The sequence below is a fragment of the Pelodiscus sinensis genome, chromosome 3, assembly GCF_049634645.1.
Source record: "Pelodiscus sinensis isolate JC-2024 chromosome 3, ASM4963464v1, whole genome shotgun sequence".
In the NCBI taxonomy this organism is placed as follows: domain Eukaryota; kingdom Metazoa; phylum Chordata; order Testudines; family Trionychidae; genus Pelodiscus; species Pelodiscus sinensis.
In genome coordinates, this window is record NC_134713.1 from 186,274,740 (window position 1) to 186,293,611 (window position 18,872).

At 41.2% G+C, this 18,872-nt stretch overlaps 1 protein-coding gene across 6 annotated transcripts in view; it reads left to right on the top strand.

Moving 5' to 3' along the window:
• KIF16B (kinesin family member 16B) overlaps positions 1-18,872 on the top strand; it is a 237,704-nt gene that overhangs the window by 178,278 nt on the left and 40,554 nt on the right. For 4 of the 6 annotated variants that reach the window (XM_075925623.1, XM_075925625.1, XM_075925622.1 and 1 more), the window contains one exon: positions 817-906. The exons of the other annotated variants lie outside the window; for them this stretch is intronic. In XM_075925623.1, coding sequence (XP_075781738.1) covers positions 817-906 — 90 coding nt within the window. The remainder of the gene's footprint in view (positions 1-816; positions 907-18,872) is intronic. 6 annotated transcript variants of the gene reach the window in all.

The following is an 18,872-nucleotide window of genomic DNA, read 5'->3' on the forward strand; positions in this document are numbered from 1 at the left end:
ACCCCTTTCTTCTTCAGTCCGGGAAGCACTTGGAACTTCTCCCAGAGGGGAACCCAAGCTCTTCTCAAACAAGATCCTGAATAAAAAGAGAAAGCAAACTGTAATCTCTGATAGCTGACTTCTTAATTTTAGGCATGCATACACAGACCTCCTATTACCTTCTAGGACACAAGAATCAAATTACCGCCTTAAAAACTGTGATTTTATTAAACAAAACAAAAAGATATACTTCATAAAGCATACTTGGTTGCTAGGTGTTTTAAAGCAACTGAGAAAAGAAAAATTTAAAAACACAGAGAAAATTCTATCCTTGAGATACAGCTTAAAGTACAGCGTATGGGGAAGGAAGAAGGGCACATGAACGTAGCACAGAAAATTTTATCCAAACAACAAAACAAAGAAAATAACCTGATCGTGTCTAAATAGAAATTTCCCTATGTACGTATGATCTATGCTTCAAGGTCCAATCCATTTCCATGCCTAGTGTTCTTTGTAGGCATGGTAGTTCTGCCTCGTTCAATTCATCTTGATTTCCCAACTCCTGGCTTAAAACTCATGCAAAGAAGAACAGAAGGCAGGTATATCTTCCAAGTCAGATTTCAACACTTTCTCCCATTGGTGCAAACACCCCCTAGCTACCTGACCTTAACCCTTTAGTCATCGAATGCTGGGATGTTCTGAAAAGGCCAGCAGTCCTCCTGTCCATCACATCATTTATGGGAGCGAATGTCGTCTGCTTTATATGGCAATTCCATTTGCTGGATTCTTTTAATGACACGCTGTTTTTTTGTTTTGTTTTTGTTCTCTGGTGAATAGATAACAGTCCTGGATGAGACCTGGGCAGTATTTAGGCGGTATAGTCGTTTTCGAGAAATGCATAAAACTTTAAAGTTAAAATACCCAGAGGTAAGTCACTGGGATTCTTGTTTTGAAGGCTAAAGTGGGAATGAGGTTTGAAAAGAAAGAGGTTTTCCAAAAATACATGCTGTTGTAGCTCCTTGTTCTCAGATCTGTGTTCCTTGTATAGGACTCTGCACATAGTTTGAAGTTTCAAATTCATAAGGTAGCCATTGTCTTGTCAACAAATCATGTTGCCACAAACTGTTAGTTCCTTCTTGGAGCTGCATGGGAATTGCTGTGCTTTTCTCTGAAGTTCACTTGCAACACAGCTGTTGTCTCATTGAGTCATCCTGGCAACTTCTCATTGTTCCTTTTATAATAGTGCCTTGCAGGTTGCTGTAACATATGAGATTTAACGTATAAGGTTTTGAGTACTAAGACTTTGTTGAGGAATAGTGTCTCAGTGCATTTGTTCAACACAGAGTGTTGTTATAACAGTCTAGTCTTCACTTTTAACATTTTATTTTTAACCCTCCCCACTCCCCCATTGTCATAAAAAAGCATCCCAACAGCTTCAGGAATATCCCTGTGTGAGCCACATTTCAGGCAAACATGCTTGGTTTATTTTAGGGTGGACCACATAATAGGAATTACTATGGTCTTGCCTGGGATGAGCTCCGGAAGGCTCACTTTCCTTCCCTTGGCGTTTCCTGTGAATAGAAAAACTAAACCATTGGAGGGCTTTGAGGCTGCAAGTCTAAATTGGACCCAGATAGGAACACACATTTGTCCATTTTGTAGGAATTTCCATAATTTCAATAATAAATTGTTCCTTCTTCAATTAAATTTCCACCAAAATATAATTTAAAACTTTGTTTCTGGTGGTGTTAGTTTATATTGTAGTATATTATAAAAAATAAAATAATTGAAGTGAAAATTAGTTTCAAAATAGAAATTCAAAATGTTCTCACTTCAACCTTATCAAAATGCTATATATCAATTTTATTGAAATTTTGTTGAGCTCAAAAAATTTAGCAGAAATGTCACTTTTGACAAATCAGAATTTCCAAGAGAAAAAAAGTTCCATCCAAAAATTTCTAAGCCAGTCTCTTCTCAAGTCACATACCTAATTGTATGCGTTGACTCCTGTGTCAGCCAGGTCTGTGTGAGTGCAGGTTTGATGTGATAGATCCCACAGTTATACACTAGATCCTCATAGAAGCCAAATTCATAGAAAGTTACAGTATAACAGGAAAATACAACACTATCACAGATTAGCTCTTCTAATAGGCACAATTGTTGATCTTTTGATCAGATGAAATAATAATCATTCCTGTAAATGCCAAAGCCGGAATCACCATAGACTAGATTAGAAATGAATGCTTATTAAAAATAGATTATAAAAGTTCACATATGACTTCCTCTGGTATTTCTAGTAGCAAAGGTTCTGAACAAGCTCAGGAGACGAAGCTCTTAGGAGAGTCTAATGACTTCCTGTTGCATAATACAAATGTCAGCCCTGTGATTGATGGCAGTGCCAGGTTCCATTAGAGGGTATGTCTAGACTACATGTCTCTGCCAACAGAGGCATGTAAACTAGACTACCCGACATAGTCAAAGAAGCTGGAATTTAAATATCCCTGGCTTCATTAAAATAAACATGGCCGCCGTGCTGTGCCGGCTCAGTTGATTGTTGGCACAGTGCGTGAGTCAAGACGCAGATCGGTCAACAGGGAAAGCCTTTGTCAACCACTCACTTATGCCTCATGAAACAAGGTTTACAGGAGTGGTCAACAAAGGCTTCCCTTGTCAACCAATCCGCATCTTGACTCGCGTGCTGTGCCGACAGTCAGCTGAGCCGGCACAGTGCGGCGTCCAGGTTTATTTTAATGAGGTGGGGATATTTAAATCCCGGCTTCTTTGAATATGTCGGGTAGCCTAGTTTACATGCCTCTGTCAGCAGAGACATGTAGTCTAGGCATACCCAGACTGTCTTGCTGTATCTCACCATGCCAAGCCAGATCCCCCCTATCTAAATCCAAGCCTGGGATTCCCGTTATCCTGGCATAGTTGATGAGAGTAGAGGTGCAAGGTTTGGTGTCTTAAGTCCTCTTAGCTGCTCAAAAATCTACCAACCGGGCATCCAATTTTAAATAGAAAGGAGCTTTACAGAGTTATCTACATGCACCTCCTACCAGCCTCCAGAAACAAACTCCATGTTTCAATAGTTTTTATCTGAGTCTGGGTTACAGACATCTTCCCTGACATTACATTCCATAGCTGATTAAGGGAGACTGTCTTCAATGCAATGTGTAATTATCAGATTCAGGAAGAGACTTTTGCTCTCAAGGCATGTGTTAAAAAACATTATTGTTTGATCACTGCCTGAACAAAAATCAAAGGCAGGCTTGCTGGTGTTACAGAACTTCTGGTTTAGAAATATCTCAGTTCTCTTGCCACCTCCTGATTTTGCTGTACAAATTTTTAAGAAATCTTAGCTTTCTCTTTCCTTTACATTTTAAATGTTGTTTAACATATGTTTTCCCATGCAGTATGTCTTTGTCTTTGTATCGTGTACTTATGTTTTGTTACAAGATGGCACTTTGCGTAGCAATATAATACAACATGCATCTTTGGATAAGAGATAATCACCTACCTGTATTTAACGTTAAGGTGTAACCAGACTGACCACCACTTACCTGCTCTCAGAGTGGAATTATTTTTAATTATTATTTTTCCAAATTTCACAAATTTCCACTTTTCATTTTATATGCAGTGATAATCGGAAGCACTAGGTGTCACTGCAACTCCACTACAGGGCGGCAAGCGAGGCCCCCTGCTGGAGCTTACAGCTTAGACATTTGTGAGCTTCCGACCAGCGTAGAGGTAGTTTCCTACCAGTATTGAGCTGCAATATATCTATGTATCTTCGGGGAATAATAATTTCATGTAAGTAATTATCTCTTCTCTGGCAAATATGTTTGCAATAGAAAGCAATTTTCCTCTTCTCTCTAGCTCCTTCCCATCATCATACTCACAAGGTCAATATTCTCAAATCTGCTTTGTTGCTGACACTTTCCATTTTGATACATATAGCCAGTAAAATTTTGGGGACTGGTCCAAAATTTTATAAATGAAATACTTGTTTAACCATGTGGATGATGTTAACATAAACTGACTTGTATGCTGTACTTGTTCCCTTCTTAACTATTTTCACTGATGATCAGCCCCAGTATATTAGTCATTGCCATTTCTCATGGGACTTTACATTTTCTTGAAGTATGAGATATTTTCTTAAAGCAGCATAGTGATAATTTTTGCAAAAAAAAGAGGGCAGCTTAGTGATGATTTTTGCAATAAAATATATTATTTAAGAGAATCTGCATAATCATATTTGTTTCTAAAGAATGGTACAATAACTTTTATCAATATATTTTAATATTTATTTAGTTACTAAGATAATGAGACAGCTTTCCATTTGTCTATAGCAATAGATAATTTCTAGATTTTAACGTATCTTGGGGCAGCAACTATGTCATCTTGTGTGTGTGTGTGGGGGGGGGGGGGTTTCACCTGACACAGTGGGGACTAATTCTATTTAGCAACTTTCAGTACTGCAAATATTAAGAGACCAATTTATGGGTAAAAGGGATGTTTGTTTACATCTGTGCTTGATTTCTAATTGTCAGCATGTCCGCACACAGTACTCTTGTGTCAAACATGTTTATTTAAGAAAGCAAGGTTGAGGGTGGGGGTAGGGAAATAAACTTGCTTACCAAAACTTAACATGAGGTAACCAGCATGGAGTGTGTGCAGCCAGGCACTGTTTGTTTTTTATATTTTTATTTTTTTCATTAATAGCAATGCTTACATTAAATAGGTGATTTCTATATTTTACCTTTATTTAAATATCTTTTAAATACTTTCAAATTTAGTTTGCAATGTCAAAAAAGAGCACTCTCAGTTTAACTAATTGAAAATCACTCTTAAATTCCTGCTGATCTCTCACTGACATAAGTTGTCATTGAATTATTAAACAAGTGCTTAAATTTAAAGTTTGGAAAAGTTGCATCCATGAATTATTCCAAATAAATTCAGTTCCAAAAAGCAGCTGCATAAAAATCTATTTGAATTTAATTATTTCATGTAGTTCACCTTCCAACTCTAAATTATTTATTATAAACACAAAAAATATTGTGTACATGCTTAATATATACAGTGCCCTGCTTTTAGAAGTAAACTTGATTAGTTACTTCACTTGAATTACTATATCAGTATTTTAATAATTTGTCGATCTTGCATTTTGTGTTACTGCCAGTGAATTCCCAAAAGGAATGTGTTGAAAAACTGATTTATTGGAATGGCAGAATGTCTCACATTTCAGAAAGAGAAGCTGCTTAATGTCCTGCCATCTCAAAATACGCAGTATATTATTTTACTTAGCAACACATTAAAAATTAGATTAATAAATAGATTTTCATAAAAATTTATCGGATTGAAATGCATTCCATGGAAATTTTAAGACCAAAGTGGCATGCACCAGTGTGAGATTTTAAGTGCTACAGGCAATACCGTACATTGGTATTAACTCTATGTATTGTATTAAGTCTTCATAATAGTTTTAAACAGTCTCAATTTTTTTTTACATTGATTCTTTAATTACCTTGGGGGCACTGTTCTCCTGAGGCCCTCCCCAGGAGGCTTAGTCCTTACTCAGTCCAAGCAGCCAAACAAAAGCCTCTTATTCTCCAGGTTCCTGCCCACAGTTTGCTGGGGTTATGCTATAGTTCCTTCAGGCAGCTGGGCATCCAATCAGTCTCCTCCCAGGTCCTAATAGCAGCTCAGCCCAACTGCTCTTACCAATTCTCCTTGATATATTCTGCCACTCTTTTTTATATAGCCTCATGGGCTCTGGTTGGTTGCTTCCTGTGCAGACATGGTAGCCTGCTTGGAGGATCCTTCCATTGCTGCCTTCCTGGGATGGGTGTGGCAGGAAGGTCTCCCTTTGAGCTCAGCCCACCTCCTCAAAGGGTTCCATTTGGATTATTCCCTGACTGGTGCCCAAAAAACAGGTTGATGGAATGTGAGCACAGAAGGACAGTTAGTAAGTCCTTGTTTCTCTCTCCATGCCTAAACCCAAGGTCTGGGTGTCCAGTAATAAGCATTCAGGATGCTTTCCTTTCTTGTAGACCCCAATGTACTGACATGATCTGGCCTATTGTTTCCAATGTAGACCTTGCTGAGGGAGAGACGCTGTCAGTCAGTGAGGACTTCTTTTCTCACTGTTCCTCTAACTGTTATTCAGGGAAGTACTGAATGGCTAAATTAATGGATTTCTTCTTTTTGCTAATGTGCATCTTTACAAATATGCAGGATCCATTAAAATATGAAATACCTATTTTAATTAAAATATGAAGACATGAGGAATGTTGACAGAAACACTCCAAAACTGAAGCTATTTACTTTTTATAAAATCACTTTTTTATATATTTATATGATTCCTATATTGTTTCTTCCCTGGGAAGTTGGGATTGTCTATTCCCTACAATATTTTTGTAACTTCATCTTATAACGTGCAGTAGCTGAGCACATGCACACACTAAAATCACTGTTTCTTATATTTATTTTCAAAGCATTTCGAGCAGTGATTAAGCTAGCCCTTCCCTTGTGCATCTTCCTCTTCAACTAGGGATGTAAAAGACTAGTCGACCATCGGATAAGCATTTGCTTATCGGGATAGTCTTTTGACTCGTCGATATCCCTCCCTTTTGCTGCCTCTATGAGACAGAGGCAGGGAGGGGGAGCTGCCCCCTATGAGATAGAGGCAGCGAGGGGCCAGGGGCGGGAAAGGGGTACTTCAAAGTGGCAGTGAGACACAGCTCCAGTGGGGGCTCTTGTATATTTCAAAGGAGGAATGTTGAAGTGCCTATCGACTAGTTGACGGAAATTCCATTGGCTAGTCAATTAACCGCATTTTAACATCCTTATCTTCAGCCAGCCTGTCTTTATACTTTTGCATGATTGGTTGGCTATAGAATATCCAGGTTTGAAGGTGCTGAATGTATAGTGTAAATCTGTGCCTTCAGGAGAAGACAGAATAGCCTGTGACCCCCTTTATTTCATCCATACATATGAATTGGCTATGATGTACTGCACGGTCACGGAACATTCCATGAGTAAGTCTGCTAACCCTGGGTAAAAGGAATAGGCACGGTTATTGTAGGGGTTCTCTATGGAATTTCAAATTGCCTTATGTCTCCAACAATAAAAATTGCATTTTATAACCTTCAGGGAAGTGTTTCTGTAGTAATGGTATTGTCTATGTTTTATCAATCTAACCTTCTAGAGGAAAGACTTTTTCCGTACGGTGAATAATAGTTATATGTTCCTGGGATACCACCTCTTCATTTCTCAGGTCAATGACCTCCACTTATCAGAAGCCTTTGTCTGACAGATTAGGGTACTCTTGTTTGACAGGACCTAAGGTCATTGCCAACTGTGATTATTAATAGACCTTTCTCTACTGTTTTTCTATGATTATAAGAATTATTTCTGACTCAGAGTAGAAAATGTTACTGAAAGAGCTCAGTGGTTCTGATGCACAGATGTAAAACTTTTTTTTTCTTGGCATGCTGGGATATAAACTGCCAAATGATTTTATTCATATTAAATTAAGGAGCTACACACTATGAAATTATTGTTATAAGCTTTTCTTATAAAGCACTTTGTATACTAATAAAGCCCCCTCAGATTTTTTGAACCTCACATTATATATGAACACCTAGCTTTATTTAAATCTTTGATATTAACTTATACAAAAAACAGGGCTCCCCCCCCCCCCCCCCCCCCCAAGTATCCTAGAAGTGTGTTGAAAGGCCCTTCTGGAAACTTCCTCAGGAAGGTAGATAAATTGTCATATTTATGGTCATATTAAAATATAACAATACTGAAGATGCATGAACTGCTCATTCAAGCAACAATATGTTTTTATTGTTTTAATCATCTTCCTGAGCTCTTCTTATGTGTCATCTCCTTTTGTTAACTTACAGTCTTAGTTCACCTAGGCAGAGGTGGTCTTATGTCGTCAAGTGTCATGTGCATTTATGGTACTAGGCAAGTATAAATGGAAGAAACCTTTCTCCTTGTGAGGTGTACTAGTCAGCAGAAGTACCTGAGCTGAAGCTAAATCCTCTCTCCAGTGATTCCGTCTCACTCCAGGAGCCACAGCCTCCTCTTCATGACTTGGTCCTCCAGCCAGGTCACTATGGCTGTGTCCAGACTCAGGGTTTTTTTCCGAAAAAGTAGCCTTTTTCCGAAAAAACTTCACCTGCGTCTAGACTGCAGCCGCGTTCTTTCGAAATTAAATCGAAAGAATGCAGCTTTTCTTTCGACGGTGGTAAACCTCATTTTACGAGGAAGAACGCCTTTTTTCGAAAGTGCTTTCGAAAAAAGGCGTTCTTGAATGCAAACAGGGGTTTTTCAAAAGAGAGCATCCAGACTGCCTTTCGAAAAAGCGGCTTGCTTTTTCGAAAGTTCCGCTTGCAGTCTAGACGCTCTTTTTCGAAAGAGGCTTTTTCAAAAGTATCTTTCGAAAAAGCCTCTTTCGAAAGAGGCTTGCAGTCTAGACATAGCCTATATGTGTTTCTCCCCTTCAGGGACATCATAGTCCTTCTTGGTAAATGGGCTCAGGAAGTCGTCCTGCTCACTGACTCATTTTTAGCAGCTGGTGGGAGACCCAGTCAGTGTTCCTGCTAAGGTGTGCACCTGTGTGGCCATACACAAAAAAATTCTTTTCCCGCCCACCTATCATAGAGCTGAAAGAGACTTCAGGAGGACAAGTCCAGCCCCCTGCCTAAAGCAGGACCCAATCCCAACTAAATCAACCCAGCCAGGGCTTTGTCAAGCTGAGACTTAAAAACTTCTGGGGATGGAGATTCCACCACCTGCCCAGGTAACCCATTCCAGTGCTTCACCACCCTCCCAGTGAAATAGTTTTTCCTGATATCCAACCTAGACCTCCCCCATTGCAATGTGAGACCATTGCTCCTTTTCTGCCATTTGTCACTATTGAAAACAATAGTCCTCTCTGTCCACTTTGGAACCTCCCTTCAGGAAGTTGAAGGCTGCTGTCAAATCCCCTCTCACTCTTCACTTCTGAAGACTAAATAAGCCCAAATCCCTCAGCCTCTCCTCATAGGTCATGTGCTCCAGCCCCCTAATCATTTTGGTCGCCCTCCGCTGGACCCTCTCCAGTGCGTCTACATCCTTTCTATAGTGGGGGGCCCAGAACTGGACGCAGTACTCCCGATGTGGCCTCACCAGAGTTGAATAAAGGGAAATAATCACTTCTCTGGATCTGCTGGCAATGCTCCTCCTAAGGCAACCTAATATGCCATTAGCCTTCTTGGTTACAAGGGCACCCTGTTGACTCATATCCAGCTTCTCATCCACTGTAATCCCAAAGGCCTTTTCTGCAGAACTGCTACTTAGCCAGGGTATGTCTACACTACCCTCCTAGTTCGAACTAGGAGGGTAATGTAGGCATACCGCACTTGCAAATGAAGCCCGGGATTTGAATTTCCTGGGCTTCATTTGCATAAGCGGGGCGCCACCATTTTTAAAACCCCGCTGGTTCGAACCCCGTGCAGCGCAGCTACACGGGGCACGAACTAGGTAGTTCGAACTAGGCTTCCTAGTTCGAACTACCGTTACTCCTCGTGGAGTCCCCAGCCTGTAACAATGCTTGGGATTCTTCCCTCCCAAGTGCAGGACTCTACATTCATTCTTGTTGAACCTCATCAGATTTCTTTTGGTCCAAGCCTCTAATCTGCCTAGGTCACTCTGGACCCTATCCCTGCCCTCCAACATATCTACCTCTCCCCCTAGCTTAGTGTCATCTGTAAACTTGCTGAGGGTGCAATCCATCCCCTCATCCAGGTCATTAATAAAGATATTGAACAAAACCGGCCCTAGAACTGATCCTTGGGGCACTCCGCTAGAAACCGACCGCCATCCTGACATCGAGCCATAAATCACTACCCATTGGGCCCAACAATCTAGCCAGATTTCTGTCCCTCTTTCACTCTATTTATCAAATCCATACTTATTAACTTGCTGGCAAGAATATTGTGGGAGACCGTATCAAAAGCTTTGCTAAAGTCAAGGTATATCACATCCACTGACTTGCCCATATCCACAGAGCCAGTTACCTCATCATAGAAGCTAATCAGATTGGTCAGGCACGTCTAGCCCTTGGTGACTCAGTGTTTACTATTCCTGATCACTTTCCCCTCTTCCAAGTGCTCACCTCTGGAGAGCTGGGCAACAGCACATGCATGGCAGGTGACTGCTACAGCGGGGGGGCCGGCTGAGACAGCATAGTGAGAGAGCCACTGGGGCGGGACCTGCCACAGCAGCGTGGTGGGGAGGGAGGCCTGCTCTGGTAGCTGAGGATGCCACGGGGGAGGGGGAGAACGGGACCTGCCTCATTGGGGGTGGGGTCTACTCCATCGGCTGGGAATATGTGTGTTAATAAATTAGGTGCCAAGGTGGCACGCATCAAAACCAGCGTGCAGATATCAATATTGGTACACAAGCCAAAATACCAGACCTCAATATTGGTGCACAAGCCAAAAGTCACTAAACTCATCATTAGAAAATCTTAGAGGCAACACTGGACCGAGTCCCAATTTAAGAAGCTCCCTCATTAATAGCCAACAATTGATCTACACCATACTTCAGTGTTCTTTTTCTTAAGCCTTGCGTACCTTTCTGGTTCTTGTCCTTTTCTGATCTTGCCAAGCCACATTCCCTCTTCCCAGGGAGTAACCTGTCAGTAGCCTTAGCCATCTCTCCCTACTTCTAGCGAGTGACGGACGGCTCCTTCTCTTCAGCCCCCTCTGTTGCCTGGGTTTTGGTTTATATAAATCCTGCCTCTTCCTGCTCAGCTGAGCCTTTTGTACTTAATCACTGCTTCCTGTCTCCTCCAGATGCAGCCCGGGCAGTTAATTGGACCAGCTAGCCATCTTAGCCCTTCTAGGCCCTGTATGTGATCTTAATCCTTCTAGGCCCATCACAGTGATCTTGACCAAATGGCAAGCAGGGATGTGACACTGTGGGCACATACATGTTGGGGAGGAGGGAATGTAAACAGAGGCTCAGCAAGATGGAGCCAGGCCCCATATGTCTCCAATCCCTTTACTTTCCCATTGTCTGGGGGGTGAGCAGGCTAGTCTGGCTGACTTAGCTTTTGTACAGGGGAAAATATTAAATGTCAGTCTATTTATACTTTTCTGGGTTTTTCAAAAGCCTTTTGCTCCCGTTTCTGTTGGAACCTTAAATATTCCATTTCCTGACTTTCTAATTTTTAACGGGGCAGCTGTAGTTTCATTAACACAGCTTTTTGTATTCAATCTCCTGGGATTATTTTAGCAGCAAAAGGGCGAGGAGAGAAATAACCTTGTGCTACTTAGCTTGCAGAGCTTTTAAGCCCATTGCCATGCAGCTATTGAGCTTGTGGGTTTAATAAACTGCTTTGCCAGCAGAACTTGAAAGCTCCTTGCTTCAGAGCCACTGAGATTGAATCTCTTCTGGTTTTGCTGTTGTAGTGTGTAAATTACTGTCATCAGTAAACATATGCTTACTGTGCAGGCCTATGTAGTATGTGCATTTTAAGTGCACCAATGTAGAGTTTTGATTATTTTACTATATTGTGTGAAAGATGTGTAAAATGCAATGCTTACATTGATTATATTAAACACTTGTCAAATAGTTCTAAGAATTTGTTTGAAGCTTATTGCTTATGCACAAGCCCTGATCCTGCAGTGATCTCAGAGTAGGATTGAGGCCTTAGTCCGTAAATGTGAAGTTTATTCTGTTTTTATAAGTTTTATTAGCTAACCCCAAATTCAGCAGTGAACTAATGACAGTTTTAAAAGTAAATTAAAGCTATAAAGAGTTATATTAGTTACTACAATTATTCAATTAAACCAATATAGTACATAACTCTATACTGAAGATCCTTTTAAGAGCAACCAACCTCACAACAATAAATTGTCATTGACTACTGTTTTTGAAAACACCTAAGTGATTAAGGATCCTAGTTCCATTGCTGGTTTTGAAAATTTTACCCAGTGCCAATAAAAATAAGCTAACAGAATGATTATAATTGACATTTAAAGAATGCTTCCTGATATGAATTGTGTACTTAGATTTTTTTTTTTTTTTTTTTTTTTAGCAATTGAAAATGTATTTTTATGGCATTGCCCTTTTGACACAGAGAAATGACATAATTGTGTCAAGTTTCCCAAATTATACATTTATCTCTCTATATAAAAAAGTTTCCTACTGGACGATCGAGTGACATCATCTGCATCCTCATGCTGCTGCCGTTGCCCACCTCCTTAGTTGCTTGCTGTGGCCAGCCTTGGCACCATTCCCCGGCGTGTATGGGCTGATCCAGCTCCGTGTCCTGCTTCATGCCCAGGGAGGCTGCACCGCCAGAGTGGAGCTGTTAGGACTGGGTCCCCTCTGCCATCCGAGCCTGACCCTCCCACCAGGAGCTGCCCTATGCCGCCTCTGACATCCTAGCCTGATCTCTTCTCTCCCCGCAGCCCCTTCACCTTCCTTCAAGACCCTACACACCCAGCCTGTTCCTGCTTTTCCCCCTCCCCAGCCAGACACCTATCCCTAGCCCGCTCCTGTCCCCTCCCCTCTTGGCCAGAAACCCTGCCCTCAGAGAGCGCGGGGGGGGGGAGGGTAGCGAGTACAGTGAGCAGGGGGTGCAGCCCCCTAGTATTCGCTAACGGTGCAGAATAGAAACTTTGTCCCCAAAAGGTGACTGTTACAGAAAATTCATTGAGAGCACAAGGTTAGAAAGGAAATGGTTTGCAGCATTAACTATAGTGCTTGTGACCAGCAAGCATCATACATGTAAAGATGCCCTATGGCAGTGTAATTATGTCAAACAAAGAAAAGCATTAACAAGATGTTATATGAAACATGGTTCATAAAAGGATGAATTACCTCATTTTAATTTTCCTGTTTAGCCCCTGCTCAAGATGCCATTTTCCATAAATATTGAAAGCAAAATAACAAAACAGTAATGTTAAAAATACATAGCTGTCTATGAACATTACTGTTTTAAAAGACTATTAGCATTAGTTTTGTTCAGCACAAATTATAGTATATATAATTTTCCATTTTATCATATATATTCATATATCATTGAAGTATTAGTGGAGAATGCTTTTGTAACAAAAACTAAAATCACAAACGCTCTTCCAACCCATAATTGTTACACATTTAGTGACTCTCCTTTCTTTCTTGTACTCACAGAATAGTCTGTATTCGAAGTCAGCAAATAACTCATTTTTCATAGGCAATTTTTATTTTTTAATGTTTTTCATTTTGAATCCATCATTTTTTGGGTGGCTTCTTTGCCCTTACGTGGGTTTTTTTAAATAAGGCAAATTTCAAAACACAATATTGTTTTGGGACACAAGAGTAAACTAAATGTTTTTACTTTTTCAACCAACGCAATTCATTGAATTATATTTTATTCACAATTTGTTTTAGAGCCCCTCAGAACACATATTTTGCAAAAATGCTGTTTGCTAAAAAAATACTCAGCTCATAGTTTATCTTTTAGTTTTCACAAGTTACCAAAGCAGCTTAAAAATAGTCCTGTACTTGCTCCATGCTGTGCAGGTATTGTTGGAGGTTTTTGGCTTTGGGAGGAGGGGCTTGCACATGCGAAGGGATGTGTTTTGCTCTAGATTACTTAAAAGCAAGCACTTTGTTCAGCAAATTAGTGTGAAAATGTATATGAGCAGACACACTTCTTACAATGAATAAACTGTAAAATTCTGTAACCTTTGTTGCTTTATATTGTTCAATGCAAGATTAATGATGATGTTTCTGTAACTTAGTGGGTCATGGATGAAGATGCCAAATTTAGGAAGACTGCTGAGAAATAGGACAAACTTAAACGAAACTAGTGATTATTCTATCATTGGACTGTACCAAGTCTGTAATGAAAGTGAACTTGTCATTACATTGGTTAACAGGAAGTGCAAAACGCAGTCGTATTAGGCATTCCAGACCTTTGCTCATCACCCAGACTCTAGACTTCATACCCAATAATCTTGCTGATGGTAATCCTTTAGTAACTAAAAACTAAAGTTAAGAAGATTAGTTACCAAATCATATACATATACATGATTTTTCAGAGTTCATAGGTCAAGATCATATCAGAGTCAAGGTGGAATAAACTGCTAACTTGAAAAACTGAGTTCTACATAGCATAAGAGTATGGAGAATACCAAACAGGTTCCCAAGAATAGGTCTTCCAGATGTCCTCATGGAGAGCCTTTGTCAAAAATGGTTAGGGCACTACTGAAACTATTTCTGATACCTCATGTCCCAGACAGGGTACCACTGAGAGTCCAAGCTGCTCTAGTTCTGGGAGCTCATCAGACTTCCTGGAGCCACTGTACAAACTTACCATAGTACCTAACTCGCCCTAGGTACTGAAATCATCCTTCTCATCAATGCTACCTGAAGTGCCATATAAGCACGACCTCGCCCACAGAGACTCCGAATGCACTCTTTGTACTAAGGAAGCTTATGCCGTCTTCAGACCCCTCATTACCCAAATAGGGGCTTCACGTTAACTAGGTTATTCATTGTCCAGTTTTTTCCTCACATAAATCACATCAATTAAGAGATGAAGCTGTCCCCCCAGCCATTGGATATTGGAAGAATATTCTTCTTTGAGTAGATGCTGCTATCTATTCTACTTGGATGTGTGTGCACCTAGCACTCAGGAGCCACAGAATTTTGCCTGCCCGCACTGGTAGATAGGCAGTGCTCATGCATCATGGCTATAGCCCTCACCTAGTTACGGCCCTCCCTCAGTTCTTCCTTACTGTCCATATCAGGAGTCAACTCTGTGGTTTTACTTCACATTCCTCTGTTTACTGACTGTGTTTTCATATTGTATATAGTTACTTAATATCTAGAGTATAGTTAGATTTGTTAGTTGTGTACGTTTTCTCTGAAGATATCCACAGGGTATAAATATTGTCCATCATGTGAGGAGGCAATCCCCATCAGCAGTCCCCATATATGGTACTTGCTGTGTCTAAGCAAACACCAACTAGCAGTGTTCAGTTTGCAAATCCATTTACAAAATGGACTGAAGTGAGGGATATTTGTCTTAAGCAGCATTTACTCGAACAGGATATGTGATCTACTTCAGCACCAAGGACTCCATCAGACCAGAGGTCGCTCTCATGTGTGGAGAGAGCCACCATTTCATGTTCTGGAGCTGATGCCTTTCTCAAGAGTTGGAAGTGTCATTGCCCACTGAGCGTGCCAAGGAGAAGCTCATATAAAACTGACCAAAACTGCTCCAGGTCCTGTCAGGACTCATCTACCTCCCCAAGGTGATGCGCAAATTGGCACATCATGAATGCCGGTGCGTAGGATGGTGTGGGTCCTGTCAATCATTTTTCCATCACCATGCAGGGAGGTCACAGACCCTGTACTATGGACTCTAGTTCTGATCTTGGGGAATCCATTGAAACTGGTACCAATGAGTGTACCCCATAACCGGCTCTTTCCATGCAGAGGTATGATTTTCTGTTTGAAGGGTCTGAACTCTTTGGTGAGTACACTGTTCACCAGATGAATTAATTCCCTCATTCATTGAAGAATTCCAGAGTTACTCTGCATTCATGTGGCATGTGCACACCAGCACTGAAAAGACAAGATATGTGTCAGCCAAACCTCCATATTTCACCCCTCAATGGCATTATGATCCACAATGCAGGCAACAGAGACTTGCTCCAAAATTCAGACACATCAACAGAGATGGCTCTTCCCCATCCATCTATCTCAAAAGACCAAATTTTTAAATTTGGTCGAGGCCCCAAGATGCTTCCCCAATCCAGATGTTGCAACCATACACGTTAGTCCATCAGTTTGGTAACTGTTTGATACCCCACAACAAATAATTGTTGCAAATAGTCAGCGACAGTTCAGTTCCATTCTTCTCTCAGCCACCTTCCTCCTCTCTCTTCAAAGACATTTTTCACAAATACCTTCTGTGAGAAGAAATAAACCACCTTCTGCAACTGTTACCTGTAGATTTCCAAGACATGTACTTGCATATCACCATACATCCTTCTCACGGGAGATTCCTCAGATTTTCCCTGGGGTCCAGCCTTTACTAAAACCAGGTACAACCCTTTGGCATCTCCCTCAGTATCCAGGGTATAATACCATACTTACTTCCTCCCTAAACCACATGGCAACCAGCATGAGGCCATGCAACACACTTTGGATATCAGACAAGCACTAACTTTTTACTTTGACAGAATTAAATCATTCATACAGTCACCATGCTTACTCCTCTCTGTTGCTGAAAGGTCCCATTTGAAAAGATTGCTTGGACCCAAGCCCACCCTATTCCACAGTGTCCCGGTCCAGGATCCTAACAATGGAAGAGTGGTCTGCTACTGGGTCAATGAGGATCCAGCTGAAACACACTGACCTGGATTCCAGCAACACCACAACCTGACTATCATCTAGTATCCCTGGGCTACTTCCTCCCCTCCCCTTCTGGTATACCTATACCTCAGGGTCATCCTCCTCCACCCTTGAGTACACCACCAGCAGCTCCTTGGCATCTCTGTTGGCTGGCTGTTCTGGCGAGTCCTCAGCCCTGCTGGGGCCATCTTCAAGCTCTCACTTCAATAGTAGGAAAAAAGTGTCCATCCTGCCTGGCAGCTCCAGCCCAACTGAGCTGCGGTGCCCTCTTTTTGTACTTCCTATCCAGACCCTCTGCTTTCAGTGGGGTAGGTGTGGGTATCCAGGGTCCTCCCTGTCAGTCTCACAGGGAAGCCCTGGACTCTCACTGCACAGCCCAAAATGGGATGAAGGGACAACATCTGCTCTCCACTCAGCCTTCACTGAACAAGAAATAGAAGAGAAGATACAGAGAGTACTGAGGGGAAGTCAGATGGTTCTAAATTATATGCATTCCTTCCCTTGCCTTCCCCCGCCCGCCTTTTTCTACACACCAGCCTCCTGGGCTCTTTGATCTCCTCTTTCTCCTTCATGAAACAAAGGAAAGACACCTTAGGGTTTGGGGGTGGGATGGAAGAGACAAACGCAACTGCTCCATTTCGTCTTCTGACCATGACATCACCTTCAATGCAGAGTATCTGGCCACGTGCCTTGCATAAAGCCTATGTCAGCCAGGGATCTACCATCGTCAGATTCTTAGTAATGGTACCTGTGTGTATCTTTTATTAGAGGAGTCCATAGGCTTGATTAAATGTACCTAGCTATATTTGGTCAGTCATGATTTTTTGATATGTCTTCCAGTGAGTATTAGATTAAAAGCTTTGCTTGTGAACAAAACTCTCATGTTCCTTATTCCATCCAGGTTAAATGAATCTCTTGTGAATGTGAGCTCATTCATGGTGAGAGACATTTTTCTGTCGTGAACTTTCAGATTTGGGCTATAGGGAACAGCATAGCCTTGCCTTCTTTAAATAAATAGGGTAACTAAAGAAAATGACTAATTTCTTAGCTACTCTGGAGCTGAGAACAGTTTATTGTTAGTGAATTAGAGAATATTTAGTTTTGTCTGAGCAGTGAGATCTCACTTTGGCATTCTCAGAACAGTGGTCTGGATTGCTGTAAGTTAAATAAAGAATCAATCAAGTGAATTCTTCATCGCCTGTCTCTGCAGTACAAGCCATATAGAAGGCACAGTTTTGCCTCCTAAGAATGTCTATGCCCTCTACAAAGCCCAAAGCAAGAGACTGCAGTAAAAGTTACTAAAGCCCCTGCATGATAAAATCAATAGACTACAATCTTCCGTGGCTTAATATAAAAATACACAAAGAAACAGTGGTTTGAGTGAAATAAATTGAGCTGTATTGGGGAACTGAAAATTTCATGGACAAAGCAGGGGTGAAAATAAAAAGTGAGCAAAGCAATCAGATTTACAATAAGGAATATATCAAAATCGTAGCCCAGAACGTATACTGCAATGGACAGGTAACTGGAAACGCGCATGAGAAAAAAATCCCTTTTTAGAGAAGATGGTTGGGGGTATCATACAGCTAAAAAGTGCCCATCACATCTCGGTGGGTGATATACTTTTGAAGGTAATGTTAAAATGAATGAATAGAGTGCTGAATGAAGAGAGGACAAAGAAAATGACTATATGTTTAAAGCAGAATATTGTCAGATTCTGGTACTTTTCTTGATCCTGCCGCAGACGTACTTAAAACTTGATTTAGCACCCATTTAAGTGAAGAGAGACACTCCCAGTGACTTTAGTGGGCATTAGATCAGACCATCTCTGAATGCAGGATGACCAGATGTCTTGATTTCATAGGGACAGTCTCAATATTTGGGGCTTAGTCTTATCTTCATCCCATATGGAGCTTACAAATGCTATCTGCGAAGACAGAACTGTGGATCTTCAACACAGATGTGAAGAGGATGCGAGACCTGGCGTACTAAAAAGTCTTCAAATCACAAGCTACAGACATTCATAAACAGATGCCTGAGGTACAACCTTCTCATCAAATGGCAAGACTTTGTCACAAATGAGGAGATTTGGAACAGAGCAGGACAAGAACCAGTTGACGTTCAATTCAAGAGAAGAACGTGGGGATGGCTAGGCCACACTCAGAAAACCATTATCCAACATAGTCCATCAAACTCTCACATGGAATCCGCAAGGAAAATGCAAAAGAGGAAGATCTCGGACAACGTGGAAAACATCTATTGAGACTGAAGGACAACAACTGGGGTACTCCTGGAGTCAGCTAGAAGTTTTGTCTCGAGACAGAGTGAATTGGAGGAGACTTATAGATGACCTATGCTCCACTCGGAGTACAAGAGTTTAAGAAGAAGTAGTCATCTTATCTAGATACCTATTACCTCCTATCTCCATCCTAATTTTTCACATATGCTCTCTGGTCAACCTGTCTGATCTGTTTCAATCT